Raw genomic sequence first — 27,413 nt, forward strand, 5'->3', positions numbered from 1 at the left:
TAGATGTAATGAAGTTATTACAGATAATGTTGTAAACGCCTTATTTAATTAGTCAGTTTGCAATTAAAAATAAAACAGGACAAATATTGTTACTACGTAAAAATTAAGTGAAAAGTACATATAAGTTAATATAAATCCACAGTTATATGAAAATGTAAAGATCTCAGGGAATACATAAAGTATTTAGAAAAACATATATATAGACTGTAACTACAAAAACGAAATATCAGATTCATGATTATATTATTATAATGCAGTTAATAGCTTTGCAACAAATCATCACTGGCAGATTGCTGTTGCATATGTGCATGAGCAAACCCACTGCATAGAGGAGGAAGTTGTGAGAAGGCAGAGTCACTATCCTGAGAGATGAGAATACTGAATAATACTCTTCGATCACTAGTGATAGAAATATCAGTCGCAGATTACTGAATATTCAATACTCTTTCTATTACTGAGCAGATTTCGATAGCAATATTTTGTCACAAATATTTTACGTCATCAGTCAAGGTTTATAAATGACAACCACATATCTATGACAAAATATCGGTTTGTGAAATATCGGCCATCTCTAGTGACGACTGCTTATAGTACATTGGGAAAAGGAAAGACCAACCAGACTGCTCTTGAACTCGGGACTTGTCTATTAACAATCTAGCATTTAATCTCGCCTACAGGAGTTTCCATGTGTAAGTGGGAAGAGGCAGGTATAATTCAGCCGGTATGATGATTGACTAGCAGATGGCTTTGAGTTTATTGCAAAGAATGCTTTTAAGTTCTCCCATGCCAATCACATTGATTTCCAACAGTCAGAGTATAATGTATATTGTTGCTTTTCCCTCACGTTAATTTTAATTTATTTATACAGTACATTATACTGGTATCATGAAAGGAACTGGCTAACCTACCCCATTATCTCCTGGCCTAGTTGCCTCATAAATGGTGCTTTTTGGTATCACTTGTGAGGTTCAGACCTCTCTTCGGACAGTTTACTAAACAATATGGTATTTCTTGTATAGAGCAAATGCTGCAGCCACACTATTTCTATTTCATGCCAGCCATGCGGAAACAATGCTACAATTTCTTTTCATTTCAACTGTCGTCCGTCATACCGGCCCAATTATATATTAACTGGGATGGAGACAGACTACACTTTTGCTCCCCATAACTCGGCAGCCATTGAGTTTTGCATAATTTGACTTTGGTACATATAATTCTATATTATTTTAATCTAAACAGGATTAATAAAATTTCTAATTCAAAAAACTTGACCTGACCTTGTAAACAGTTTAGTACATTATTTTGACAATATATTCGTGGCCATATGAAGTGTAATTCTAGAATTCGAAAGCATAAGCATGACATTTTATTGTCAGATTCGCGTGTTCTAGCCACTGTGTATCCTGTGGCTGACTCATTTTCTTCACCTATTCCCTTAAATTGTCCGCACCATAGTTTTGTGGTCTAAAGCATCATGCCTAGGCCTTGCATTACGGAATGGACACTGGTTTAAGTTCAGATGAGGAAGGAATTTTCTCATGAAATTTCGGTCAGTGTATGGGACTGGTGCCTACCCAGCATCGTTTGGTGAGCTATGATAGGTAGTGGAATTCGGTTTTGTAATTCAGTTGTAATGGCTGGCGGAGATCACGGTGCTGACCACATGTTACCCCTGTTCTGGTTGGATGAGCGTTCACCTCTACTGAGGCATGTGAACGTAGGCCAGCAGTCATCTGGTCAGCCTGCTTATTATTATTATTATTATTATTATTATTATTATTATTATTATTATTATTATCATTATAATCATCATCTTAAATTTCTTGTCATCCTTCTGAAGAAAGTGTAACCAATATACATAATTTAGATGTGAATACAGAAGAGAATAAGAATGGTGCTTGTTACTGAAATCTTCCCCTCCCCATTCCCATTTTCTTGAAAATCTCACACACAAAGTCACATACAGAAGCAGAATTTCACAAACTTGTTTAAAAGCATCAACAGTACTTATTATAACTAATCCAAAGGAGACCACCAGCTCTTTTGTGTGTGTATCAAGTTGGACTTGTGCTCTAAGGCTGCAGTGGAGAATTGATTCGAATCCCACTTCAGCTGACTACCTTGTAGGCTTTTGTTCGACGTTTTCTCAAACTATAAGGTGATACCTGGAATAATCTTCATGATGAATCCTTAGATTCACTTCTCCAAAATACCACTTTTTACCAATTCTATAAATGCAAGATAACTGCATCATTAAATAACTGTGTAAAATAAAATCCACAGAAAATATATTCCTACTTTACCTAATTAGAGTTTGCTGTTGCCATTACTAGAATATTTTTTTTTATTCGAGTGATCATTCCATGTGACCAAATTTCACTTAGTTCAATTAACCTGATATTAAAAGCACATTCTTTGTCATCATAATTTTTAACATGAACTCTCCAAAGTTGGGGTGACAGTAGCAGAGATACATGCAGAGGAAGTTTTCTACCAAGCAACATTAGGCAGTTGCAGATTATACAGTCATCACTTTACCCAGCCTTGTTTCAGTGGTGCCATGGTCGCAGTCAAACACTGCTTACCTGCCAACACTTGAGTCCCCTCATGGTTGGCAGACCAACATAATGTACATACATTCTTCTTCTCTTCTCTTTCTTCTTCCTAAATAAGAGTGTAGACTGGTACCAAAGCATTTAGGCACAAATAGCCCAGTTTGCACCCCATAAACTGGAAATCAACTCAGAACACCACAGTGACACATGCTTATGCACCAAGATAAATTGGATGAACAGATAAGGCTAACTTAGTACCATTATTTTGCAAATTAAATTTGAACGTGCCAAACATTGCTTACATTTTCAAAGAAGCTGTTGAAATTGTTTTCCTTTTGCTTTGATACAGACATTGTAGCATTATGACAAATTTTGATTCACACATTGCAACTCCACTTTCAAAATGTTGGCTGTTTATTCTCGTATGTTATTTTGCAGTTCGTCTAATGTTCACTGATCTGAGTTATACACTCTCTTTTAAAGTGCCCATAAATAAAAACCGCAGGGCATTAGTTATGGGGATGAAGCGTGTCTTAATCTTACATTAATTACTTTGTCAACAAAGATGTCAGCAATCGCATGCAATAAAGTCGGAGCTGTATGAGCTGTAGTCCTGTCTTGCTGAAATGTACCATGGATTCATTCTTCAGTCAAATGAGGAAAAAACTGTTCCAAAATTACGGATATATAGCTACCGGGCAACATTAATTATTTTGTAAAAAAAATGTAGGATAAAGTCGAATAGTCAAAATGGTAGGTATACTGGTCAACATAATATTAAAGATTCATACACCAAAGTCCACTACATGATGGTAAAGTTGGAGGTGTGATATGCCATTAGTGTGACTAGAATATTTGGCCCCCTCACTTGATTGAAGAAGAACGAATGCATGGTTTGTTTCAGCATGATGGGGCTACAGCTCATATAGCTCGGAATTCATTGCATACTATTGCTGACGTCTTTGGTGCAATTAGTGCAGGATTGTGACCTGCTGGATCACCAGACCTAATGTCCTGAGAATTTTATTTGTGGGGCACTTTAGAAAACAGTTTATAAATAAAATCTGTGAAAATTAGATGAACTGCAAAATAACATAGGAGAAGAAATGGCCAACATCTCACAAGCAGAGCAACAACGTGTAACACTGTCAAAACACAAGGAGAACATTTTCAGCAGCTTCTTTGAAAAGGTAAACAATGTTATGCACATTCACAATTTTAATTTTCAAAATAATGGTACAAAGTTAGCCGTGTCTGTTCATTCAACTTATTTTGATGCAAAATAGGGGGGGGGGGGTGTTTGTACATGTGCATGTGTGCGCATGCATAAAATAACTCTGTAGGAATCGAAGTTTAATTTTGACCATTTTTAATCATGTGTCACCCTTACATCAGTCACTATTCTTACTTGTCAGCTAAGTTGTTTTTTAAGTGTGTACATTTCAATTAATAAAGCCTTGTTTCTATCTCAATTATGTAATGTTTCGAAATGGTTGATAAGTCATTTCAGTTTCTCAATCCTCGTCACCGAAACTGCACTGCAACTGTGCGTCTGTTGGGTTCCCCCCCCCCCCTTTTCTTTTTTCAAGACTAGCAGCAACTGATGTCCCTGAATTATCTTTTGCCATAATTTTACTGTTATTCCCGTTTTAAATGTACTATATTAGAGTCGTCTGTTCCATCACACATTGGCCATTATAATCAAAGCATATATCTTGCATAATCGTCATGCAAGACATTTACATATTAAAACAAGTCCATTTTAAGGTGTACATTTTATTGTTGATTCTACTTTCCACCAAATTTAATAAACATGTTGCTGAAACTTTCTGCAGCAAAAAAAAAAAATTGTATTTTTAATGCAATTCTTAGATACTATTCTCTAAACTGCTGTTCTGCATATTTCATCTTGTTAGTGTCACAAAATAGTTATTTTTCGCATCTTGTGTGAGGCATTGACTTTTTGCACTCGTGTAATTTCCGCACTAGCCAAAAGTTTCAATTTTTGCACATGTTACATATATAATTATTAGAGAGCAGCACAAGCGTGTTGCTACAATATGGCCTATTGTTCATTTGTAAGATATTCGTAAGTAAACAAAAAACCTTTTCGTTGTCAGTCTTCTGATATTTCTTGAAGAAATACGTCTTCTAAAAGTCACCATGTACACAAAAAGAAACATCAAAAATTTATGAAAGGTATTTTTATCAGTGAGTAAAGGTAGTATAATGCATAAGAAAATTTTCAATATGAGATCATTCTTCATTCAATCGTGTATAGGCCTAGCTAATCGTACATAAATATCATTTTGAAGTGGAAGAAATGCTTCCTTATGTGGGATTGTGTCATTAATGAACTTCTAAATAATGAAGTAGACTCTAATTTCAATTTGTGTGTGAGCAGATGAATTTAAAACATTTTGTGTGCTGAAATTTAACATTTATGTTATCAAAATAAAAGTTCCATCATTAGTAATACATGAAGACGTGAAGGGTCACCTACTTTATTGTGTGTTTTGCTACTCTGAAGAACTGTTCCAGAGGGGGATGTTATGTCTCAGCACACAGTGGAATACCTAAAAGTGTTTTTCTGAATATAATCACTGGTGAATGCCTAATTTCTCGAAATATAATTTTTATTTATCTTTTTATTTAATATGACAGCAAACATTTAAAATAGTTGAACAAAGCAGATTTTATTTAGGAAGTGGAGGGAGATAAATGAATCCTATCCAAAAATTTCTACTTAACTTGGAGAATTTTGACAGCAATCTTGAAAGTATGTTAACTATGTAGTGCTAATCTTAGAGACTGTTTATTGCATAATGTCTTTGGAAACTTTTCAGTATACTTTTTTAGATGATATGTTTGCTACCACAGACTATCTAGCTAATAAAGGAACTCTTTGAATTTCATTTTATTTGTAGTGTTATATTTATTTTAAGAACTGGTGGTACTCTGATTTACACTGTTTTAAATTCTTGAGCATAAATTCCTCTCTGTAGTCATTCTTACAATAATTAAATAGTTACAAGCTTGGAAATTTTTTGTGTGTGTGTGGGTGTGCGTGTGCATGTGCAATTAACATTTAAATTTGTAGTAAGACGTGTAATATAATTGGAGGGTATCCAGTCTTTGAGCTTGTTTTTGTGTGTTAAACAATTTTGGAAAAGGAGAGTTTCTTATTAAAGTTTTGATTATGATTCACATTCCTGCACATATACACTAGAAAAGTAGGAGTTGTTTGGTGTGAAAATAAATTGATAATTTTTTTGGTTTTGTTAGGCACACACTGTACCTAGTATTGCAAGGAGAATGGCCAAAGTTGTCACCAGCTACTAAGACGCATCTAAGTGTTACTCTTCAGCGTTGTGCTACATTGCTCTCCAACCACAGTGCAGCTCCAAGGTGCAGGACACTTATTGGGCTCGTTAAAGATCCTTGGGGACATCCAATTTTACGTCGAATTTTGAACGGTGCATCAGATGTTGAAGATTCTGAAGGTATGATATGTAGTGCCACACTGATTTTAGCAGTAGTTATATCTTGTTTGCCATATTGTAATATATTAAAAGTCATTTTCATGAACATTTGCCAGCAATATTAGAGTAATGGGCCATTTCAATAAATATCAGGTTAATGTAATCAGAAATGTTACAGAAATTTTATGTAATTGTAGATGTAGAACATGCTGTGGTTTCATTGAAATGTAATTTTTCAAGTTTGTTAGTTTTAGTCAGAGTTACGTAATGTAAGATGTACAGGAAAGTTCCTATGCAGACCTATTCCACTTCAACCTCTACCTAACAAAATCTGTTGTTGGTAGGCAGTGGGTGGTCTTAAACTGCCATATGGACAAGTCTGTACATGCTTCCTCATGACAGGTACTCTGCACTACTATCATTTATCCGACAGAACATTACACCCTGGGACCAATCTGCATAGAAACTCTCTGTATAATATAACTACAAAATGTTACAACCATTAGCTGCAGTTTTCGTTAATTTTTATTAATTTGATGATTACTACTATTGCTGCCACTGTCACTGCTCCTGCTGCTGGACTTTAAGCAATCTGGTGGTTCATTACCACCCTCACATAAGCTTGGCATTGGTCCCTATCCTAAGCAAGATTAATCCAGTCTCTACAATCATATCCCACTTCTCTCAAATCCATTTTAATATTATCCTCCCATCTATGTCTGGGCCTCCCCATAGGTCTTTTTCTTTCCGACCTCCTAACTAATACACTATATGCATTTCCAGTGGTGTAGTCCTAAAAAAAAAGTGCCAGGGCTATACCTGAACAAAAAAATTCACAACACGACATAAGACATTTTATTCGTATATTATTATTATTATTATTATTATTATTATTATTATTATTATTATTATTATTATTATTATTATTATTAAATATTACAGCATGATATTACTTAACTTTTTCACTGTATTTTCTCCCTTGCAGCCTGCACACATGGTCATTTAGGTGCTACAGCCTACATGTTAATTAACCCATGTCTAAAATTTATAAACGACAAACAATATATTAATATTATTAATATTTACTATTTACCTTGTCAAAATAACTTTTAAATTTCCCTACTCTCAGTGTCTTTGTTCTCTGATACATGTCGCCATTGTTCATCTTCAGCTGAGCGGTGGTGCACTAATCAGGACTTGACATAAGGTAGAGCATTCCATGTAGAAAGTGGTAGTCCATTAAGTTTGATGAACATTGCTGAAAAAAAAATATTTATTAAAAGTTTTGTACGTAACTTCATGGTTATAAGTTTGCACTGTAGCGGGAATGAAGAATTACTCTAACATTGAGTCCAATTTTCTTTTGCAGTTGAATTAAATGTTCATGGTCAGAGAATGGTCGATCTTTTTTAACTAAGTAATAAGCAGTGTTAAAATTTTTTTCTGTCTCATTAATATAATGCTCTTTTTGCTGCAATGTTAACCATTATCATCATTCCATATACAATTTTGCAAGCCCTGCTGTGAAGTTCAGTATTTCTGCCAGTAGCATTCAATGCAAGTCCGTTGATTTTGTTGCCAAGATTCCACTTCTTTTCTGTATCAATTCATGCTTTCGTCTGAGATTTTCCTGTACCTCTATCGGTCCTGGGAATTCCAGGCAGCTTTTCTTGTCCATTATCAATAATATTTGCAATATGTTCGACTTTTTCCATGGAGCTATCGATACTTGGTAACAATTTTCCATCCCAATGTAATGAAATCTCTTGCTTCTCCATCTCTGCAGTTTCCTTTCTTAATACTTCCCTGAAATGTCTCACTGAACCCATAGAGAGAGTCATTTCTGATATGTCTAAGGCTTTAGCAACTGATCCAGCAACAAACACAGCTGCACAATCTGGTAGACTGATTAGACCTAAAGCAGAAAACACTCGAGTTTTGAATGTATACTTAAGTGCCTTCATAGTTGCTGTAGATGTTGGTGAGTCAAGGTTGGTATTTCGATTTGCTTTCACTCTCTGTAGATGTTAACGATAAAGGGATAGGGGTTTCTTTAATATCGACGTATTTAGACAATCTTAGTTTATATATAGGTTTAACCTTCTTGCAATTTCTTTTTCCGCACATTATGTTTTTCTGTTCTTTTGTGCAGTTAGTTTTAAATCCACTTCGCCCATACTGAAAGAAAACATCTTGTTTTCTATGAATTCGCGGTCGTCATGATTCTTCATTAGAATCAATGCATCCTTTGTGGTTATTTCGAATAACTTATCTAAGTCACTTTTGAATATTTCTTCATTGTCCCTGTCAGATTTTCTTTCTCTGGTTCAGTGCTTTTTCAGAACTATATACTATTTGTACAGCTCCAAAAATTTTCTTACACATGAATCTACATTTAAGTAGGAACCCTAGCATGACTCCACAACGGTTTTCCTTCCAAATGGTGAAACTTGACAAGCTGGAATACATCCAGTCTGTGGTAGACTTGCTGTAGATAAATGTAATGTTGGTTTTCCTAGCAGCCAGGAAGAAGATGCAGACCTCACTGTAGAAAACATTTTGCTTGTAATGGATGAATAACTCTGTGCTTGCTATTGTTCACTACGGAGAAGTGATAAAACTACCGAAAGAAAATCACATGTTCCAGCCATAAACAGCACTCTAATGAGTAATTTTAAAATAAATTCTGCCCTCTGGGGCGACTTCTAAATATTATTATTATTATTTTTGTTTCTAAAATTGTGTATGTGCCCATTGTAGATATAAATAAATAAATAAAATTAGCTCTGTGGAGATATACATACATTTGCAACCTTCATTTTTTTTTTTTATCACACCATAGTGGATGTCTAGGTAATCTAGTCGGAATAAATTAATAATTGCTCTCCTATCTAACAGCTTTTCACAAAATGTTGTATGTTAGTTGCAGGTGCTATACTTGTTTTTTGTACGAAGTCTCAGTGCATTTGGATGAGACAAACTACACCTTTACAGGGGGTGAATGTATACAAAAATAATAACTTCTCTCATATCTAGCAGATTTTCACAAAATATAGTGTATTAATTATAAGTATCATACTTGTTCTGTGTACGAAGTCTGGTTACGTTTTGATAAGGGAAACTATTATTTTATAGGGGTGAATAATTGGTATGCTTTCTTTACTTTCGTTGCTCTTTGAGGAGTTGTGGCAGCCACCACTTTGAATATTCGAGCAACATCGTGCCTTTCCGAAGATCATGACCACTGTACTGTAAAAACTAATTTTTCTTCAGACATTTCGCCTACATTTTTTGCTCAATCTACGAAAAGTTTACAGTGTCTCCCACTGTAGATACCGGTATTTTAGCTGTTAACAGTACCGAAACTAAAGATGAAATATTATTATTTTCATGTAGCCACTCACCATATGGAATGGAATTTAACTGAGGGGGGGGGGCACAGACGGCCCAGCACTGCGACCTATTGAGATCTATTGCGCTAACCCTTGATACAGAATGAGTTGCATGCCACAGATCCCCTATGCGCACCGCCCTAACCACATGACTCCATTAATGACCGATCCCTACAGCCGACAGAATCCATATACCATTCCTGCTTTGGCAAATTCCCCAAGGTCCCCCTGTCGGTCCAAGGCAAAACTCCTGCCCCGAGTAGGTCTGCCTCGGGTGCCAATTGCAGAAGCCATCCAATATCGCTGAACTACATTCCACGGAGACCGGTCGAATCAGTCAGCAGCTTTGGGAGGCTGCCGGTAGAGTGATCTGAAAAACCAGAAATGCGATTATGAGGAAAGGAAGTGGGGAAGATAAGTGAAGTTCCAATCACCTGATAAAGTTACCTGATATTCATCCATAGGAGTGAGGGGAAAACCCCGAAAAAACCTCGCCCAGGCAGCTCATCCTGACCGGGAATCGAACCCGGGACCGCTGGGTTCGGAGTTAGACTCGCTAACCCCTCAGACACAACGGTGGACAGCCACTCACCATATACTTTGTACAAGAAAATCTATATTCCTCTTACTTTTTTTTCCAGAGCTTATGAAATTCGCGAATTAAATTTCCTACAATTATAGAGAGAGATCCTTCCACCTTGAGAACAAATTCTCCAAATTAAATTTTATAATAACAAAAGATAATAATGAGTCATTTGTTTTAATGTTACCACTTTACACTTCAAAGAGTTCTCGTAGCGTCAGAGAGTGGGTCTGGCAGGACACTGTAAAAATTAACTGAATTCTTCATTAGCACCTAATAACATGAACTAAATTTAAAGCCTAAACTTTTAATATATCCTTAAAATGTTGTCCTAAAAATTAGTACCCACTGAGGCTCCTCATTTTTAAAAGTTTAAACAAACATTTATTAAGTTCAAAATTTTAACAAAATGAATGTCTATAGATGTGACACAAATAAAAGGTTTGATCGCAATATATTTTTCAGTACTTGTACATGCGAAAGATAGTACACACCTTCAGCTTCAGTTTCCATTTCACAAGTCTACCTTCTCACAAACTAACAGTGTACAACCACATACTATTTCATTCTATCAACGACTGGACGAGATCTGTCACAGCCCTTTGGAGCTAGACTAAACATAAACAAGACCTTTCCAGAGGTATCAAACATACTGTGAGGTAACATAGGTATTCCTTAAGAGCTCTGATATCTGACATTTTTTAAATACTTGAAAAATATTAGACTAGAATTTTTAAATTTTTTTTCCAGCTAGATTTGCCATCCATCCCACTGTGCACCCTAACGGATGTACATGTTCAAAATATTGCTTTGAATGCTTTTCTTGTGCTGAGAGACATACTGTGTGCATCTTTGTGTGGGAATAAATGTTATGTTAGACCATTTCACCTTCTTGACTTTGTGAGCTATAACATATTTGTGATTGTGTTTACCAAATGTGTATTTACTATGTATCTAGATCGTCATACCAAATTTGCATATAACATTAAAATTGGCTACAGGAACATATTGAATTTCGAACCTTATCCCACATTTATATAATAACAGCTCTTAATATAGAATAACTCTTCTCGGGTTCTCAGCCAGGTGAGTTTGAGATTAGATTCCAAGCTTTCGACGGCTAGCTCTGCCATCTTCTTCAGGGATGAAGTGGCAGAGCTAGCCGTCGAAAGCTTGGAATCTAATCTCCAACTCACCTGGCTGAGAACCCGAGAAGAGGTATTCTATATCAAACGCCGGGAAAGCCTCAAGTCATACATAGCTCTTAATATTATTATTTTATTATATTATTATTTTATTATTATTATTATTATATTAAGGGAAAACTGAGAGGTAGAACTTAAACTGAGGGGATTCGATCCAGCATCGGAACTGGAATCCAGTGTGGCTTAGTGGATAAAGCATCAGCATGTAGAGCTGAAAACCCGTGTTCCAGTTCCAGTGCCAGAGAGAATTTTTCTCTGTTCTATCCATCCTTCATCACAGCTCTTAATGTTTTCTTTACTTCACAACATTCAAATATAGACTGTAATTCTATCAATGACACTGCATAACGTACATTGTGGACTCATTGACTCTACTTACAGTAGACAGCAGTACTGCAAGAATTTTAGTAATATAGTTAACAAAGCCGAACTTCGAGAATTTTTTCTAATAGCAAATTAAAGCTTTGGTAACAACTTGAATTTTAATTGCTTTTGTAAAGTCATTATGTACAATAATTATTTGATTATATTTTTCTGTTCTAGTTTTAGAATTGTGTCGAACTGAGAAAGGAATTCTGCTTTCAATGAGACTGGAAATGTTGTGTGAATCCAAGTGTGAGGATTTAGCACTGAAGCTAGCAGAAGCAATCCACAGATGTCTTCGGTCCAGAGATTCTTGTTTCCGGGAAGAGAATGCAGAGGAACAATTCTTTTATACAATTGACATGTACATTGCACTACTGTACAAATTCAAAAGGATACATGATATCATAAAAGAGGTGATGATCTGAAATTTTTAATCCTTGGGAAAAAAAAAAAGTTTTCTTTACTATGTTTAAATGCAACTACTGAAGATAGCATCAAGCATTTGTTGGGAAACTTCTAAGAGTTACATGGACCAGATGTATAGTAGCTCAATATGTTGAAACGTTCCTTCAGAGGAATAATGGTTCATAGCCCACCAACTCTTGTTAATTGTATACTGACATTGTAGCTGTGAATTTTTTGCTTACAATTTGTCTTTTCTTGCCACGGTGATAACCATTCATATTTTACTAGAACCACATCATCAGTGTTATTCAATATTACAGCGAAGTTAATTCTTCCAGGTCATTCATCTGAGTATAACGGAAAAGGATCTCATGTAGTGGGGAAATAGCCTCCCAAGTACAAGTTAGGCAGCATTAGAAACAAACATTCTCGAAAATATTTGTTCACAGTTAAGTACTGCGTCTATACCAGTGCTAGGTACTTTGGAATGAATAATCTTTACCTGTTAGTGAGATGACTCCCAGTTCAGAAGACGACCTAATACTACTCTTGAAACTTGCATGCTCTTATTGCTCACTTACGTTAAACATTTCTTTGTTATGAAATGAAGGGTTAATGCTGGTCCACAATAAACTGGGAATGGAAACGACGAGAATAGAAATTTTGTTAAAATAAATGTATTTAAATGTGAGCATTCACAATTAACAAGAAGCTTTCCGGGAACAGGAACATGAAGGTTGGCCAATTTGCTGTTCTCGATTCCGATCACAGCTTACTAGATTCATTCTGTTGCTATCAAAAAGCTATTTGGTCGTCATATATTTTGTAGCAAGGAGGTCGTGACATAGTTTCTTCAACCATCGTTTCTAACTAATCCAGAAATTCAACAGAATCACTTTCAATATGTGCTACATGTATATGTGACCAGACTACCACGTGAACTGAATTTTTAAATATTCCGTGCCATAAATTTTGAAGTTTGTTAACCTATGTTCATGTTGGCTGGCTTGTATTCATGAGAGAACTCTATTGGTAAATGATACACAAATAACATCTGAATGTGTAATGTCGACTTTACATATCGTTATTGACATACATATCAAATTGCGTAGCTGTTTCCATTCTTGGTTAATTGTGAATAAAGAAATCTTCACGTTCACGTCCTCCGCTTCCCATTCTCGTTCTGGTTCTTGTTTCCGGTTTATTGTGGACCAGTCTTATTAATGGGAACATTTTCAGCAGTCTGAGTAGTCCTATGTAACTTGTCTACATTGGAATGGTCGGTAAATTCACAAATGAGATAAAACGTGTTTCATAACATCAGCTCATTAAAATATTAAGTTGGCATGATTCTTTTTTTTGGACAAGTATGATCTTAAACAGCCCTGAAACGACTTACTATTTCACATTCAGTCTGTTGTCTTGCCACGAGATGGTAGAGAAATGTTCAAGGAAGGACAAGGTAGGAAGCCATGGCGCATGCACATAGTATTGTTCATAGAAGTATTCCAAGGCTTCCCCAGCCCCACTTAGAATATTTCTCTGCCACCTCGTGGCACAACAACAGTAGTTTCTCCACTTTTGCATTAACCTCCCCTCCGTCACACTTCATTGTGTAGCCTGAAATATTAAGTGTTATGCATAAAAAATACGATACATCTGAGATTGAAATTCTAATTGTTCCCAGTTCATTATGATAGTTTAAAAAAAGCCATTCTTTTGGTCAAGACATTCAAAAATTATATTTAGAAAGCTATATTTATGTAGTTGATATATACACTCTAGAATTGTTTTTCAAAACAGCAAGACAGGAAGAATGTCAGAATCATTTTGGACCACTCTTTCGTAAATTATAGCTATCTCTAGTAAACGATTCTAACAATTCGAAATTTCGGCTTTTGTAAAAAGGAAAATTACATTACTGTGTACAAATAACTATTTTATGTGAATTTTTGCAAAATTAATTACATTCATTAACTTTAACTATACAACTCATAATTCAAGTTAGATATTATAGGGCCACCTTTTGTAATTCTTAACAAAAAAAAAAAAAAAAAAAAAAAAAAAAACCTTTCGTGTAAAGTCTAGGAAGAAGCAAACGAAATTAGAAGTTTATGTGTGTAGTAAATGTTACATTAATGAATGTCGTTTGAGTAATAATTCAAGAGAGTGAACTATAAAAGAGAATGTCTTTGAAAACGTGATAAAATAACTTAATTGTTTTGAAGTTCTTCAAAGGTGTTGGGATAAAAAATGTATAATCTTCGTGACATAGCAGTTTCTTTATGCATGTGTTTGTGCATATACTTGTAAAGGAGAGAGAGAGGGAATAATAATAATTTAGATCTTGTGCTGAACACTGCCGTGCATGTACTTTCGCGAATATACGAGAGAAAGCTTCCTGTGCATTGCATCCACATTACTGGCAAAGTTATACGCACGCGTACACCCCCCCTTCCATACACACACACACACACACACACACACACACACACACACACACACACACACACACACAGATACTCTATTTACATGTTTCAATTTTTTCTGCTTTCAATACCTATGTTAACATACAATTTCAAACTGAAGAATATTACTACAATCTGAGGTAGTAAATAGAATTTCAAGAACAGATATTTGGAGTAACGAATGGAAGAAATTGCATGGATGTTTGATGAAACGGAGCAAAGTTCAATTTGGATGAATAAAATAATTTTGTTATTCAGAAATAAAAGTGAAAGAAAGAACTTGGAAGATGAAAGTCTGAGAACTGCTGAAGTGATGTTGACCAGAGAGTCATTTGGAACCCATCACTTTCTGTCTCAAGCTCAACAGTAATGATCCTGTATCTACAGCGAATAGGGATTATAAAGAATGGACACTTCGCGTCGGTACCTTTGATGTAGCCGGACCGATTTCAATGACCTTCAAGCCAGCTAGAGCGTCAGATTCTGCTTTCTCCCTAGAGTTGGCGCTGACATCACACCAGCTAGCAGTCGACACAGCGGAAATATAACACATACAATTAATACATCTAGGTACATTATGTACTCAAATAAAATAAATTGGATCCATAAAATAATAAATCCTTCATTAACTGTAATGTCTAGACTCTAGAGTTCCATTATAATGAGAGTTCAGACGTTGACCCCAACAACAATTAAAATATGTAATGATTTGATAGCGCTGAAAATGGAAAAACAAAACTCTTACGTGAAGTAAAACCATATACCTATATTATATTATATACAAATATTAAACGAATTCGATACTTAATTTTATAATGTATTATATTATTTTATAATATAATTTATGATATCTGAAATATAAAATATTATTATTACAACTAGTTTGTCACTGAGAAATAAGGAAAAGCTGTTAACTTGAATTTATTTGAAGCAAAGCGTTACTGGATTATGCAATAAGGTAGGCGATGTTTGGATCCTGTGCCATAATTCTATTCTCAATCATTATCTTAGTGTATGCTCGATTACACTACCTCTAGCGCTTGAAAGTGGAACTAGCCGCTGGCGCACAGAGAAACAAAACACAGGAAAATTCGCTCAGTGTCCATTCTTTATAATCCCTATTCGCTGGTATCTATAGGAAATTTAGTGTATAAATATAAAAAATAAGTTACATACCGTCTCCACAAATATTTTCATGATTATAAACAGGCATGGCATCACTGTCTGTGGTCACATGCTAATGAAATTGGTGTCACCAGAAAGAGCAACTAAAATGCATTTCATGCTTACCTCACACACACAAATGCGATAACTCCCATACACCCACTCACGCGACATGTGCTCCAGCATGTCTACTGGGATGGACTTGATTGCAGCAGCGATGCATAGTCGTAACTGTTACAATATCTGAGGCAGTGATTGTACAAAGATGGCATCTTTGATGTAAGCTTGTAAAATGAAGTAAAAAAACTGTCAGGTTGGATGACCTCTGTGGTCATATGCAAGACTTTGTCATTACCTCTTGTGCACCAGTCCACCTCCATGACAGTTGTGCAAACAGTCCATGTCCTGAATTTTGTGTGTAGATAACTCATTCTTTGGCTATGCCTTTAAAAATTGAGATCATTTGACTTTGTGGTGTAATGAAATAAATGACAATGCTTTTCAGAATCTGTTTCTGAGAGAGAGAGAGAGAGAGAGAGAGAGAGAGAGAGAGAGAGAGAGAGTACATAGTATGGGAGAGGATGTTAGGATTTTGTTAATGTGCTGCGTCTCCTTTTGCACGAACTTTAAATTTCTTCACAGTTGGCAAACGAAATAAGATTTTCTTCTAAATTTCCCACTGAAGTGTATAATTTCACCTCCCGCCAAATATCTGTTCAATTTTTTCCATTCTTTATTCAAAATACAAGATTAAAACTTATTGCTGACGATAGAGTAGCACAATTACTCATAGTATGTCTAACCAATAAATACAGTAATGTTGTCAGTTATATGCATTTGAGAGCTGAAGATCAAGGTTGACACACAAAAAATAATGAAGATATAGAAGGCATACGCAGTTTCATTTTATTTTAAATGGGATTTATTGCCCTATGTTACTTCACAATTTATTTAAATTGTATGTTACTCTTTCTGCTTTTAAAAATGGCTAATTTTGTATTCTTCTTTCTAGTTAAAACATTTTGACCTGAAAGATGGACTGCTCTTGGTACGAAGATATGCTTTAAAGGATGGCAAGCGTGCACGTGTGTGGAAATACAGTGCTAAAGTGGCAGAATTAGCAGCACAGTACTTCTTAACAGTGGCCATGGTGAAGCCAGTTAGTGAGACAGGAACACTGTTACAAGATCTCATGACAGAATGGGCCCTTCTTCACAGTGATTTGCCTTCTGTGTCACAAACTCTGCCAAATATGATCCGAAAATTAATTCAACCAGCTGAAAGTGCTGTACATATTTACCTTTTCTGTCAAGTGCTAGTAAATCAGGTGAGGTGCAATTATTATACAGGAGTGTTATTAAAGCCGTTTCTCTTTGAAGAAAAATCCTGAAATATATGTAGACGTAAGAAATAACTTAGTTTCAGCATTTAATTTCATCATTCATGGTTCTGTTAATGTCTAGACTTCCATTCATTTTCATCTATATTAAAAGTATCTATTTCAGAAGGTAATTGATATGATCTAATTTAATTTGAATAAAAAATAAAATGCTTTATTTCATATGAGGCATTCCATAAGAGAAGGGCGAGCCCACCAAGGGTCGAATTTTGTGTTTTTTACTCCTCCGAATATTTAAGACATATCTGTAACTTAAGCCTGGCAGACGTTGGTGGGCTCTCCCATACTACATCGAAGTTATCATTGTTTGTAAGGTTGGAGAAACTGCGTATTCTGTGACAGGTTCATAATATTCATATTACTCTGTATGAGAAGGGCGAATATGCCACTCCGCCTGAAGGCACATGCCATTCATTGTCTCAGTGTTGTTGTAACCACACGGACAAGTACAACTGTAGTGAGGAATTATGTGTATTTATGGACATTGTAATAGCTTAGTATGAGTAATAGTGACAGTGATATTCAACCAGGCATATCTGGTTATTGTAGGAAACGTCAGACACATATCGAAAAATGGATAAATGCACAAGCAAAGATTAAAAGGAACAAAGGTAAATCCTACATTAGTACGAAAACATCTCGACATGTGCAAGCTTGCGGTATAGGCCCACCATATACTTGCGGATGCTTCAACACATTAGGTATGGAGAAAATACAACCTGTATTTCGTAATTTATGGGAGCTGGGTGATTATGACCTCCAGAATGTGTATATTTCTAAGCTCATAACCAGTGTTGATATGAACAGATGTCGCATTAAGAACAGGCCGACCTCTCTCAGCTGGTTTTGCCAAAGAGGTATGTCACTCCAGTAAAGCTCACCTTTGATAAAGTAAAGGATCTGAAAGCTCTCCTTATCTATGTGCCACAGAACGTTTCTGGATGACGTGATCAGCAAACAAAACATGCAATTAGCAGTGACCGACTCAGAGGAAGAACATCTTCATGAAGATGATGTAATGGATTATTAGAACCTTTGTTCCCAGAACAAGTGAGACCACTTTTGATAGCAAGGGTAATAACATGACAGGAATCTACTTATTTTTGTTTATTAATAATTTCAGATACTTTGTAAATGTCACATCACAGTGCCATTAAGTATTTTTATTTATTATTATTATTATTATTATTATTATTATTATTATTATTATTATTATATTGTTATTAATGTCTCCCACTATTGAGTTCATTTTACGCCCTTTGCTTTTTCTAATACACTGTTTTCAAATTATTCCCATAATATTGATGAATTCATAATGTCATCTATGATCACTATTAAGTTGGAATATTAAATTGGACATTTAATTGCAATTTTCAATAAAGGTATTCGTTTTTCATTGTACAAAGTAATTATCATTATTTACAGATGTGTTCTTGGCGGCTTTGCCCTTGTCTCATTTACAGGTAAAATACTTTGAACATCTATTATCTCTACAGGTACATTTGGCGAGTTCGCCCTTCTCTTATGGAATGCCTCATATAGAGATGTTTTGTAATTTTCAAAGTGTAACTCTTCCTCTTCAGATTGCTCAGGAAGAAGCCCCTGAAGCAGTTTGAGTTTTTGAGATTCGAAATATAAATTTATTTGTTTACATGTTGGTGACACTAATACTAAACCCGAGAATGTTCATAACATCAACTTATTTTAAGGCAGATAAATTTTGACACAGTGATTTATTAATGGTCAATACTATACCAGTTTGATTCTTCACATAAATTTAACTAATATTAATTTTCTCATCTTCGGTGTTAGAGTAGTTACCATGCTTGTCATTAGATCTAGATCCAGTCCATTTGGTCACATCCAACCAAGAAAGATGTGTTTTTTAATTCTTATCATGACTTTCTTCATAGGGGTAGTAAAGCTACAGTCACATGTCATAAATTTACATTACATAAGAAAAATTTTCTTGAATGATATTGCTTCAAGCAAAAGACAACATCTGTTCCCTGCTTAGGTCAAAATTCAACTCTGCTAATGGTCACACTTATTTGTTTACCTCTCTTTGGGAATAATGAATTCTCACTTTAAGAAATGGAATTTTTAATTCTTCCATATTAACAATCTCAGGAGGTATTAGTTCACCGTATCTAGAGACATACAAAGCCATTCAGTTACTAATTGGCATGAAATATATTGACTACGTAGTTTTCCTTAGTTCGTTGTTAAGTCTTATGTATAACATTTGTCATACAACTTATATTCATTAGAAATACCTTGAATTGCTTCCATTTTTCCAGTTTTTGTCACAAATGAAAAATTAATTCTCTATCTTTTTCATATTCAGTACATTCATTGTAATCTTACTAGCCACCATTACACAATTACATATCCGTATTTTTAAGTTCGGGAAGAAGAAGAAGCTGACTGATATTGAATATTAACATGGGAAGTGTTTATCTTAATAATACAGTATTTTTACGCCAGAAAAATTATTTTTCGAAATTGAAATTTTGAGAGAAATTGGTTTGAACTTAGCTCTAAAATAATGTACAGTTCTCTCCTGAATCAATAGTTACATGTTTTGTGTTCGTAGATTTTTCAGAACTAACAAGTACTTCACAAGTTTACGAAGACAGTAAATTGACTTTATTTGAAAGTGGGTTAAATTCTAATTTTTTATGATTCTGGTAATATAATGGAAGTATTTAAGTAATAACTTTTAAGAGTGTGTGTGTATTCATTTAAATGAATTGCGAGCAAGTGAAATATTTTTTCCTTTCAGTTTGGTGATAAACTGAAGTCTCTGTGCATAGAATTGTATATAAGAGGACTTACCACAGACATGAATGAACTGGAGCAACAGAAAGTCAAGAACGATAAGGAAAAGGTTCGGGAGGCAGAAGTAAGATTATCTGATGGTTTCCTGAAGCTTGCTGACTTGGTGAAAGATAATGTAGGTGTTTGTCGCGAGTGTGTTCTTACTGCGTTTTCTTTGAACCCAACTCGAGTTTGTTATGAGCGAATAAAAGAAATGGCAGTAGCAAGTGGGAAGTGCATTTGTCTTCCTGCTGTGGACATTGGGGATAAAAGAAGGGGTAGTGATAGTAAATTCGAAAGTACTGTAACAGAAGATACGGACTTAAATTATAACAATAATTGTGTTGGTGTTGAGGGACAGAGTGATAAAATCAAGGTGGACACTGGACAAGTGTTGACAGTGCCAAGTGTACGATACAATCATCCAGTTCAGGATTTATCATCCCGTTGTATTGAAAATAAACAAAATATTGCCGATTTCAATATTCAGAGGAATAGATGTAATCTTCATCCTCCGTTTGACCCCAGCAGTGGTGGTGCTCTTGGTGAACTTTGTCCTGAGTGCGGAGAATTCACAGGTATAGAATCCCCTGCTTCAGATGCGACTAGTGTAGAGAAAAAGGAACGGACACTTGACGCATTAATCTCAATTAAAGGAAATACAGTTACAGAATCTCTTAACTATGATGTACTATCTGCACCAAACCAAGTTCTGGATGCTGAAACACTTGGGTTAACTCCACAACTTTGCGACGATTTGGCAGTTGTCCTTAGCAGTCCCCGGTACCAAATGCTGAGTTGGGTCTTGGATTGGGCTGAACTCAGTATCATGTGTGAAAAATATTTAGAAAATGGAGAAGAGATGAGAAATACCACCAAAGAGTTGAAATTCTTGAATATCGATTACAATCAGTTCAAGGATTGGCCAAGTGGTGATGATGAGAAAGATGAATATTATGGTATTGAGAAGGGGTATGAACGTTGGGTAGACATAAGTAGTGATACATCAGAAGAGTATTTCACACGTTCATACAAACGACGTGCAAGACGGATGCAGGTTGATTCTGATTCTGACTCCTCTCTTGCTCCTAGATCACGTACCAGAGGAAGGAAAGTTCACAGGTTGGATTCTTCTGATTCTGAATATGACTCAAGTCAAAGGAAAGAGAAGATAAAGCACAAGACCTATAGAGCACCATCTCTGTCAGTATCTGATTCTGATACAGGTACACAAGATAGTAGAACTGACAGTCTTGGAAGTGATGGCTTCAGGATTGAAAAACCAAGCAAGAAGGAAAAAAATGGCAGAAATGAAAAGGCATCTTCTGGAAAGAGAAATGAACAAAAGAAATTAAAAGATATTTCTCATTTCCGAATGGTTATGAATGATGATCTAAATCAGGGTGACTTGACAAGTGATCTCTCCAGTAGTGATGTGATGAATATATTTGCCCAAATTGGTGAGAATGGAAAGGAAGTTACAAATACTCAGTTTTCAACAATTCCGGAAATTAATTCCGTGTTAAATCCAGATAAACGTTCAAGTGATCCTTCTGTACTCAAAACTTTAAGAATGTTTCGACCCCATAATACAAAGAACAACTCACGTGACCATTTGTCACAGATTTTGCACAGTAGAAATAAAGATGCCCCTTCTTCAAGGAATGAAGATGTTACGTATGCTAAGTTTGCACCCATGTTAAGTACACTGAATTTGAATCCACGAATAGTTCTAACTAGGGCGGATGTTTCACACCAAGATCTCAAGTCAAGTAGAGTGTTAGCAGAGTCACATAATAGACCAGGAAACCCTCTTTCCCAAATTAGACCTGATATCCTTTCCAAGAAGTCGAATCAGAACAAAACTCTACCTTATGATGTAGATGGAAAAAATCAAATCCCAATTTCACATTCTTTAGTTGGAGATGTGAATAGACATGAATATATGAAAAGTGATCTTCTTGTGAAAAATGTCCCAGGATTGAATTCATTAGACATGATAGTGCCACCGCTTTCTGAAGCCACAGTACAGGTGGTACAGTTGCCTAGAAATACGCCCTCTACAAGCAACAATGGCCGAGGTAATTCTCATCATCCTCCAAAAGCAACACATTCACAGAATCTTCAGTCTTCGGGAAACTCGTCAGGTGGGACTTCGAGCCAGAATTTAGAGTCTAATTCTAATGTGAGTACCATATCAAATCAATCTCAGCCTTCACAATCAAGTTCAACCCCATTGGAAAATCTTCACAGTCCTATGCCTATAGCAACAACATCAGCACAAAGCTCCAGTAATAACATGTTGGGGCAAACAAAGTCAACGAAACTGAATGCTCAGTCAGAAGTAAAATATTTGACGACAACCAGTGAAGTGAATGAGATACTGAGGAGTACACTTGGAGAGGGCAGTATTCAAGTACATGCTTCACCACAACTATCGTCCAATTCTAACCTAACTAAACAGAAACTGACTTCAAGGCAAGATATGAAATATCTTACTTCATCAAGTGATGTTACAGATATTCTTAGAAACAATGTTGGAGAAAGTGCACAGCAAGTTCAAGCAGTCTCATCAGCTTCTTCTTCACACACTTCATCAGTAGATTTCGCTGCACAGAGTAAAGCAAAGTTAAACTCACGATCTGATGTTCGATACCTGACTTCAACCACTGAAGTAAACGAAATTTTAAGAAGTACTCCAGTTGTTCAGAAATCCGTACAGTCAGGCATTTCATTGGACTCAAATCTTTCTGCAGGTACTTCATTATCGAATACTTCTCATCAGCCTAATAACTCTCATCAGATCAATCCTGTGAGTCCATATCCAGTTGTGAAAGGAGTAGATTTAAACAATGTAATAGCAAGTATTATATCTTCCAAAAATTGTGCTAATTCAATTTCTACGTCACCAGATAATGCAGGAGCAGCAGAATCTCAGATGTTGCAATTAGTATGTAAAGGTCGTAAGTTACAATTGAAACCAATAATCTGTCAGGCAAGTACAAGAAATATTCTGACTGAGCACACTGACGCATCCACAAATGTTTCATCGTCATCTCTCTGCACTGATCCACATCAACAAAATCAGCAAATTTCACATCATACACCACAAACTAACCAGCAACAACCGCACCACAACAGTCAGCAGCAGCAACAGCAGCATGTGTCAACACATTCCATATATGAAGAGGACTTTTCAGGATTCTCTGCACCTGTAGGCTCACCTGGAAAAGACAAAAATTTGGCAAACAAGGGACAGAAACAAAATTTATCTCAGGTAGCTTCATTGCCCAAGTTCCAGCAAGCATTTGGAAAGACGATTTACAATAATCAGAGCAGTTCCAGTATGGATGGAGGATCTCGCAGTAGCACTGTTAGAACAAATGAAGAAGAGCCTGATTCTCCACATCCAACAGTTGCAACAGAAAGTGCTGAAGCAGCATCACAAGCATCAACTGCTTCGAGCACAGTATTGTCGAAAGCAGTTCAGACAACAAGCATGGGTAACATAACTTCACATCCTCCTCCCCCTCCTCCTCCTCCACCACCACCACCACCACCACCGCCACCACCACCACCACCACCTCCTCCACCTCCACCTCCTTCCACTGCCACAGGAAACCCTCAACCTGAACCTCCAAACAATGTGGATATTGGAATCCCTTCTCCATTACATCTCACCAACCCTGGATCTGTATTCAGCATTCTACAAGGTTCCCCTAGGATCTCGGTATCAGCAGCCCTTCGAGCTGTACAAGCTATACAGACTTCATCAGGAGTTATATACATGCATCCCGAAGCAACCACTCTTGTTAATTCTAGTGCTGGAGCTAGGAGAACTACTGGTGTCAAGACATCTCAGTCATCAGATGTCTCACAACAGACACAATTATCTGATGGGCTACAAAGTTCTGTTGCTGTTGCGATAACGACACCCCCTCTTCCTGTGTTGTCAAGAGATGCTGTAAAGAGAAATAGAATGCTGGCAGCAGCACTGCAGAGTCCTCATCGCTCTGCAGCATTGAGTGGAACAACAAATCAGGCAACAAATACGTCACAGTTACAGGAGCCAGAAGTATGTGTGGTGGAAAGTTCATCAGACGAGGAGGTGAATAGTTCAGCAACACAACCACAGACTCTTGTCGCTGCAGCTGCTGTACATAGGATAATGCCTGTTCAGAAAACAGTGGCCAGGCAAATTGTTCCAGCATCAAGAAATGTTCGTCCTGTGTTGCATATTCCTGGAGGAGGAAACCTTATCACAAGATCAGCTGCAACAAATGTCACTGCACCTTTGAGACAACAGACTGTACAGTCAGTTTTAGTGTCTCCAGTCTCATCTACATCCAGTTCTAACGTGAATGCACGCATGTCTCAAAATGTGGGAGCGTCAGAAACTCTTATATCACACGGTTCAATTGAGCCTACAGTTAGCTCCACAACATTAGAACAGTTGAGAGAATTTGAATCAGTTCTAGAACAAGTGACCAACACCTCACAGATGAAGGAAAGAAGCACAGTTCAGTCTCAGCCCCAACATACTATACTAACTCAACAACTTCTGTTGACACAAGCAGCAACTTCTACAACAAACACCAGTATGGAGTTCACATCTTGCACTGGAAGTCAGTCAACACCAAATTCTTACTCACAAGATCTCTTTCCTATAGCTTCAACAACAGTAGTAACATCTAGAGTTAATGTTACATACGTGACACAAGCTTCCACTGTACGTACCACAAGCATAGGTCCTGTATCCAGTGTTGGAGGAGGTAGTAATGTAACTGGCAACAAAATGACGTCACCAGTTGTTGTAGTGACAAGCTATTGTCAACCTGTAGCCTCTCCCGCACTGAGTGTGACTTCCCAAAGTTCTTCTAGTCCTTGTGTAACTCCAGCACCATCAGCAACTTCCACTTCTTCTGGGAAGTCACCTCCAAAGTCATCAAAGTCTTCGAAGTCCAAATCTGTGAAGTCTGGCACTGCAACAACTACGTCCAAAGCATCACCTGTACCAAAACCGCAGCAGAAACCACAAGAAGATGAACAGACAGCTCAGCGAATTTATGCTATTTTGGATGAATATGCTGAACAGTTGCGTAACTCCCCAGACCTTAATAACAAACCTGCTCCCCGACGGCGTTCTAACCCACCTACAAATGCAAATCAGTCTTCAAAACGGAAAAAGTCTGCACAAACAAAGGTAAAACTGTTAGGACAGCAGTCTTCCTCTACAACCCAAGAAATGAGCCCTGGAGCAGATGATCCGAGAACTATGGGCAGTGAAGACAGTTCAAGTGGAATTACTCAGCTTTCTCATATTCAAGACTCCCCCGCACCTTCTTCACAAAACCCAGATGAACCTCTCAGTTTGAGAGCTACTCCATCCATGGAAATAAGTACAGAGGCTGGTAATCTGAGAAGTGTGGTTTCAGATTCAGGTGATCTGCAGGACGTGACAAAGCAACAAGAGCAACAGTCACAGGAACAGAATTCGCATTCTCATGAACAAGAACAATCTGAGGGACAACAATCACCAATGCAGCTACACCAAACAACACAGCATGGACTTCTGTTCACAGATAGCAGCGGAATTCCAGGCAGCATTCAGGGAAGGGCAGTAATCGTACAAGACAGTGTACCAAGTTCAGTTGATGCATCTGTGTCTGGAAATGCAACAGTGGTTACAGGAAAACCTGTTATGGTGGGAAACTCCACTCTGTTTGCAGGTCTCCGTCAAGTGATTGCTGTGGCTCCTGGTTTAACTGCATCTGTTCAGGCACGACCTGTTGTAGTGTCATCGAAAGGTTCGAAAGTAATACGTGTGACAGTACCTGCTGCAGGGTCTTTAATGGCACCTGGAATGAGTGCCATGCCAGGGACTGCTCTAGTAGTGCGACAGATAAATAAACCTGCAATTGCAGCTCCTGTTTCAGTTCTAGGACAAACTACAACCGTGAAACAAGTTAAATTACCTGTTGGCAGTATATCTTCACAAGCATTAACTGGTGTCACTGCTCAGCCTCCAGTAGTACTGCCTCCAGGAAGTCATCACCTGGCTGGTCAGGTTGGTAGCGTAGTTACCTCAACAATAGCTCAAGCACTTTCCTTCCCAGAGTCAAGTATAGAGAATGTTCTACAAGAAGGTACAATAAGATCAGACTCTTCAAACATCATTAGCTCTGGTGATACATTACTTTTGAATGCTGGTGCTGGTTCACAGGCAATTGGCTTAATTCGAAGAGGAATACCTGCATCATTTCATGATAGAATTGCCACTTCCATTGGTAGTGTTATTTCAACCAATACACCAGTTACAGTTCCAACATCTGTGACAGTAGATAGGCTAACATATCCGAGTGTGAGACAGATCTCTTCAGTTAGTCTCGATTCAGACATTGTTGCCTTGAACTCTCCAAGTTCTAGCAACATCACACCTAATGTGTCAGAACATATAAACAGTAACAACGAATCCTCCCCAGGACGTGATCGTGAATTACCAGTGGGAACAGTAGGCGAGTGTAGGACAGATTCCAGTTCCACAACTCAGTCTCGTGCTACAAATATGCAGTGTCTTGGTGTCGATTTTACATTACAGAATCCACTAGGAAATGCGTTCCATAACAGACTGTTGAAAGATGCAGGAAATGATGTAACTTCCTCAGCGAAGTCTGGAGCAGATAATTGTACACGGCCCACAGATAGTTTAGACCGTAGAGAGGATCATTTGTCAGTTACGACTTGTGCCAAGACAGAATCCAGGGAAGCAGCTGGGAGTTCGGGAGGAAGATTGGAGATAGCACCAAAGAAAGGAGAATCATTGAAAACTTCTGATTCTGGCACAAGTTCTGCTGATCAACTTGCATGTTCCCAGCATTCAAATTCATCTTGCCAAACATCTCAGCCTCAGCAACTTAAAACAGCGAGTTCAACTAGCCAACAAGAAGAGGCAGCTTTATATCAAACTACAGGCACCAATACTGGATGTACAAGTAAGTACTACCTGACAAAATCCTGTAAATTTATAAAATATGATTGTTAGTTGCGTCCATAGTGTCAGTGCAATTGTTGTTCAGTCACATTGACTATGTTATTTATAACCTGTTTACTGTAGCCTTTTGTTTGATACTTATTTTCATGTTCGTGTAAATTTGATTATGTAGTTGAATATAATTGAATTCTGATGGCTTGTTAATCAAGAAATCAAATTTCATCCTTTTTAATTGATTCATACAACTGAAATTTTAACGACTTTAGTAAAAATATCTATTTCTGAGTCTTGCATCAAATTCTTGCATGTGGTTTAAAATGAGTATAAAAATACTGTTTTCACATTGGGGACAAGTCAATTTTATGTATTTTATTTAAAATTTTTTTTAATCGTATGATTCTTACAAGGAGGAAAGGAGAGTTAGCAAAGTTAAAGAGTACAACATTCAAAGGTTGCAAGTTTTTGACAGCATAAGTTGTGTGCAGCTTTTTTCAATTGACGTAACCACCTTTGTCCACTCTTCATCAGGTAGTTGTGGCAGCACAGTGTTCGAGTTTCACTGGTAATGGAGAGGAGAAGTTCT

The 27,413-nt window shown here is 36.8% G+C and overlaps 1 protein-coding gene across 6 annotated transcripts in view; it reads left to right on the forward strand.

Annotated features, from left to right (window-relative positions):
* Positions 1-27,413, forward strand: part of LOC138707648 (serine-rich adhesin for platelets-like) — a 164,890-nt gene that overhangs the window by 124,673 nt on the left and 12,804 nt on the right. For 5 of the 6 annotated variants that reach the window (XM_069837343.1, XM_069837346.1, XM_069837349.1 and 2 more), the window contains 4 exons: positions 5,841-6,058; positions 11,761-11,996; positions 16,633-16,947; positions 19,805-26,831. In XM_069837343.1, the coding sequence (XP_069693444.1) occupies positions 5,841-6,058; positions 11,761-11,996; positions 16,633-16,947; positions 19,805-26,831 (7,796 nt within the window). Of the gene's footprint in view, positions 1-3,478; positions 3,746-5,840; positions 6,059-11,760; positions 11,997-16,632; positions 16,948-19,804; positions 26,832-27,413 lie in introns of those variants that run through there. The other variant, XM_069837350.1, reaches the window with a different exon arrangement.

Source organism: Periplaneta americana, chromosome 10, assembly GCF_040183065.1.
Source record: "Periplaneta americana isolate PAMFEO1 chromosome 10, P.americana_PAMFEO1_priV1, whole genome shotgun sequence".
Taxonomy (NCBI): Eukaryota; Metazoa; Arthropoda; class Insecta; order Blattodea; family Blattidae; genus Periplaneta; species Periplaneta americana.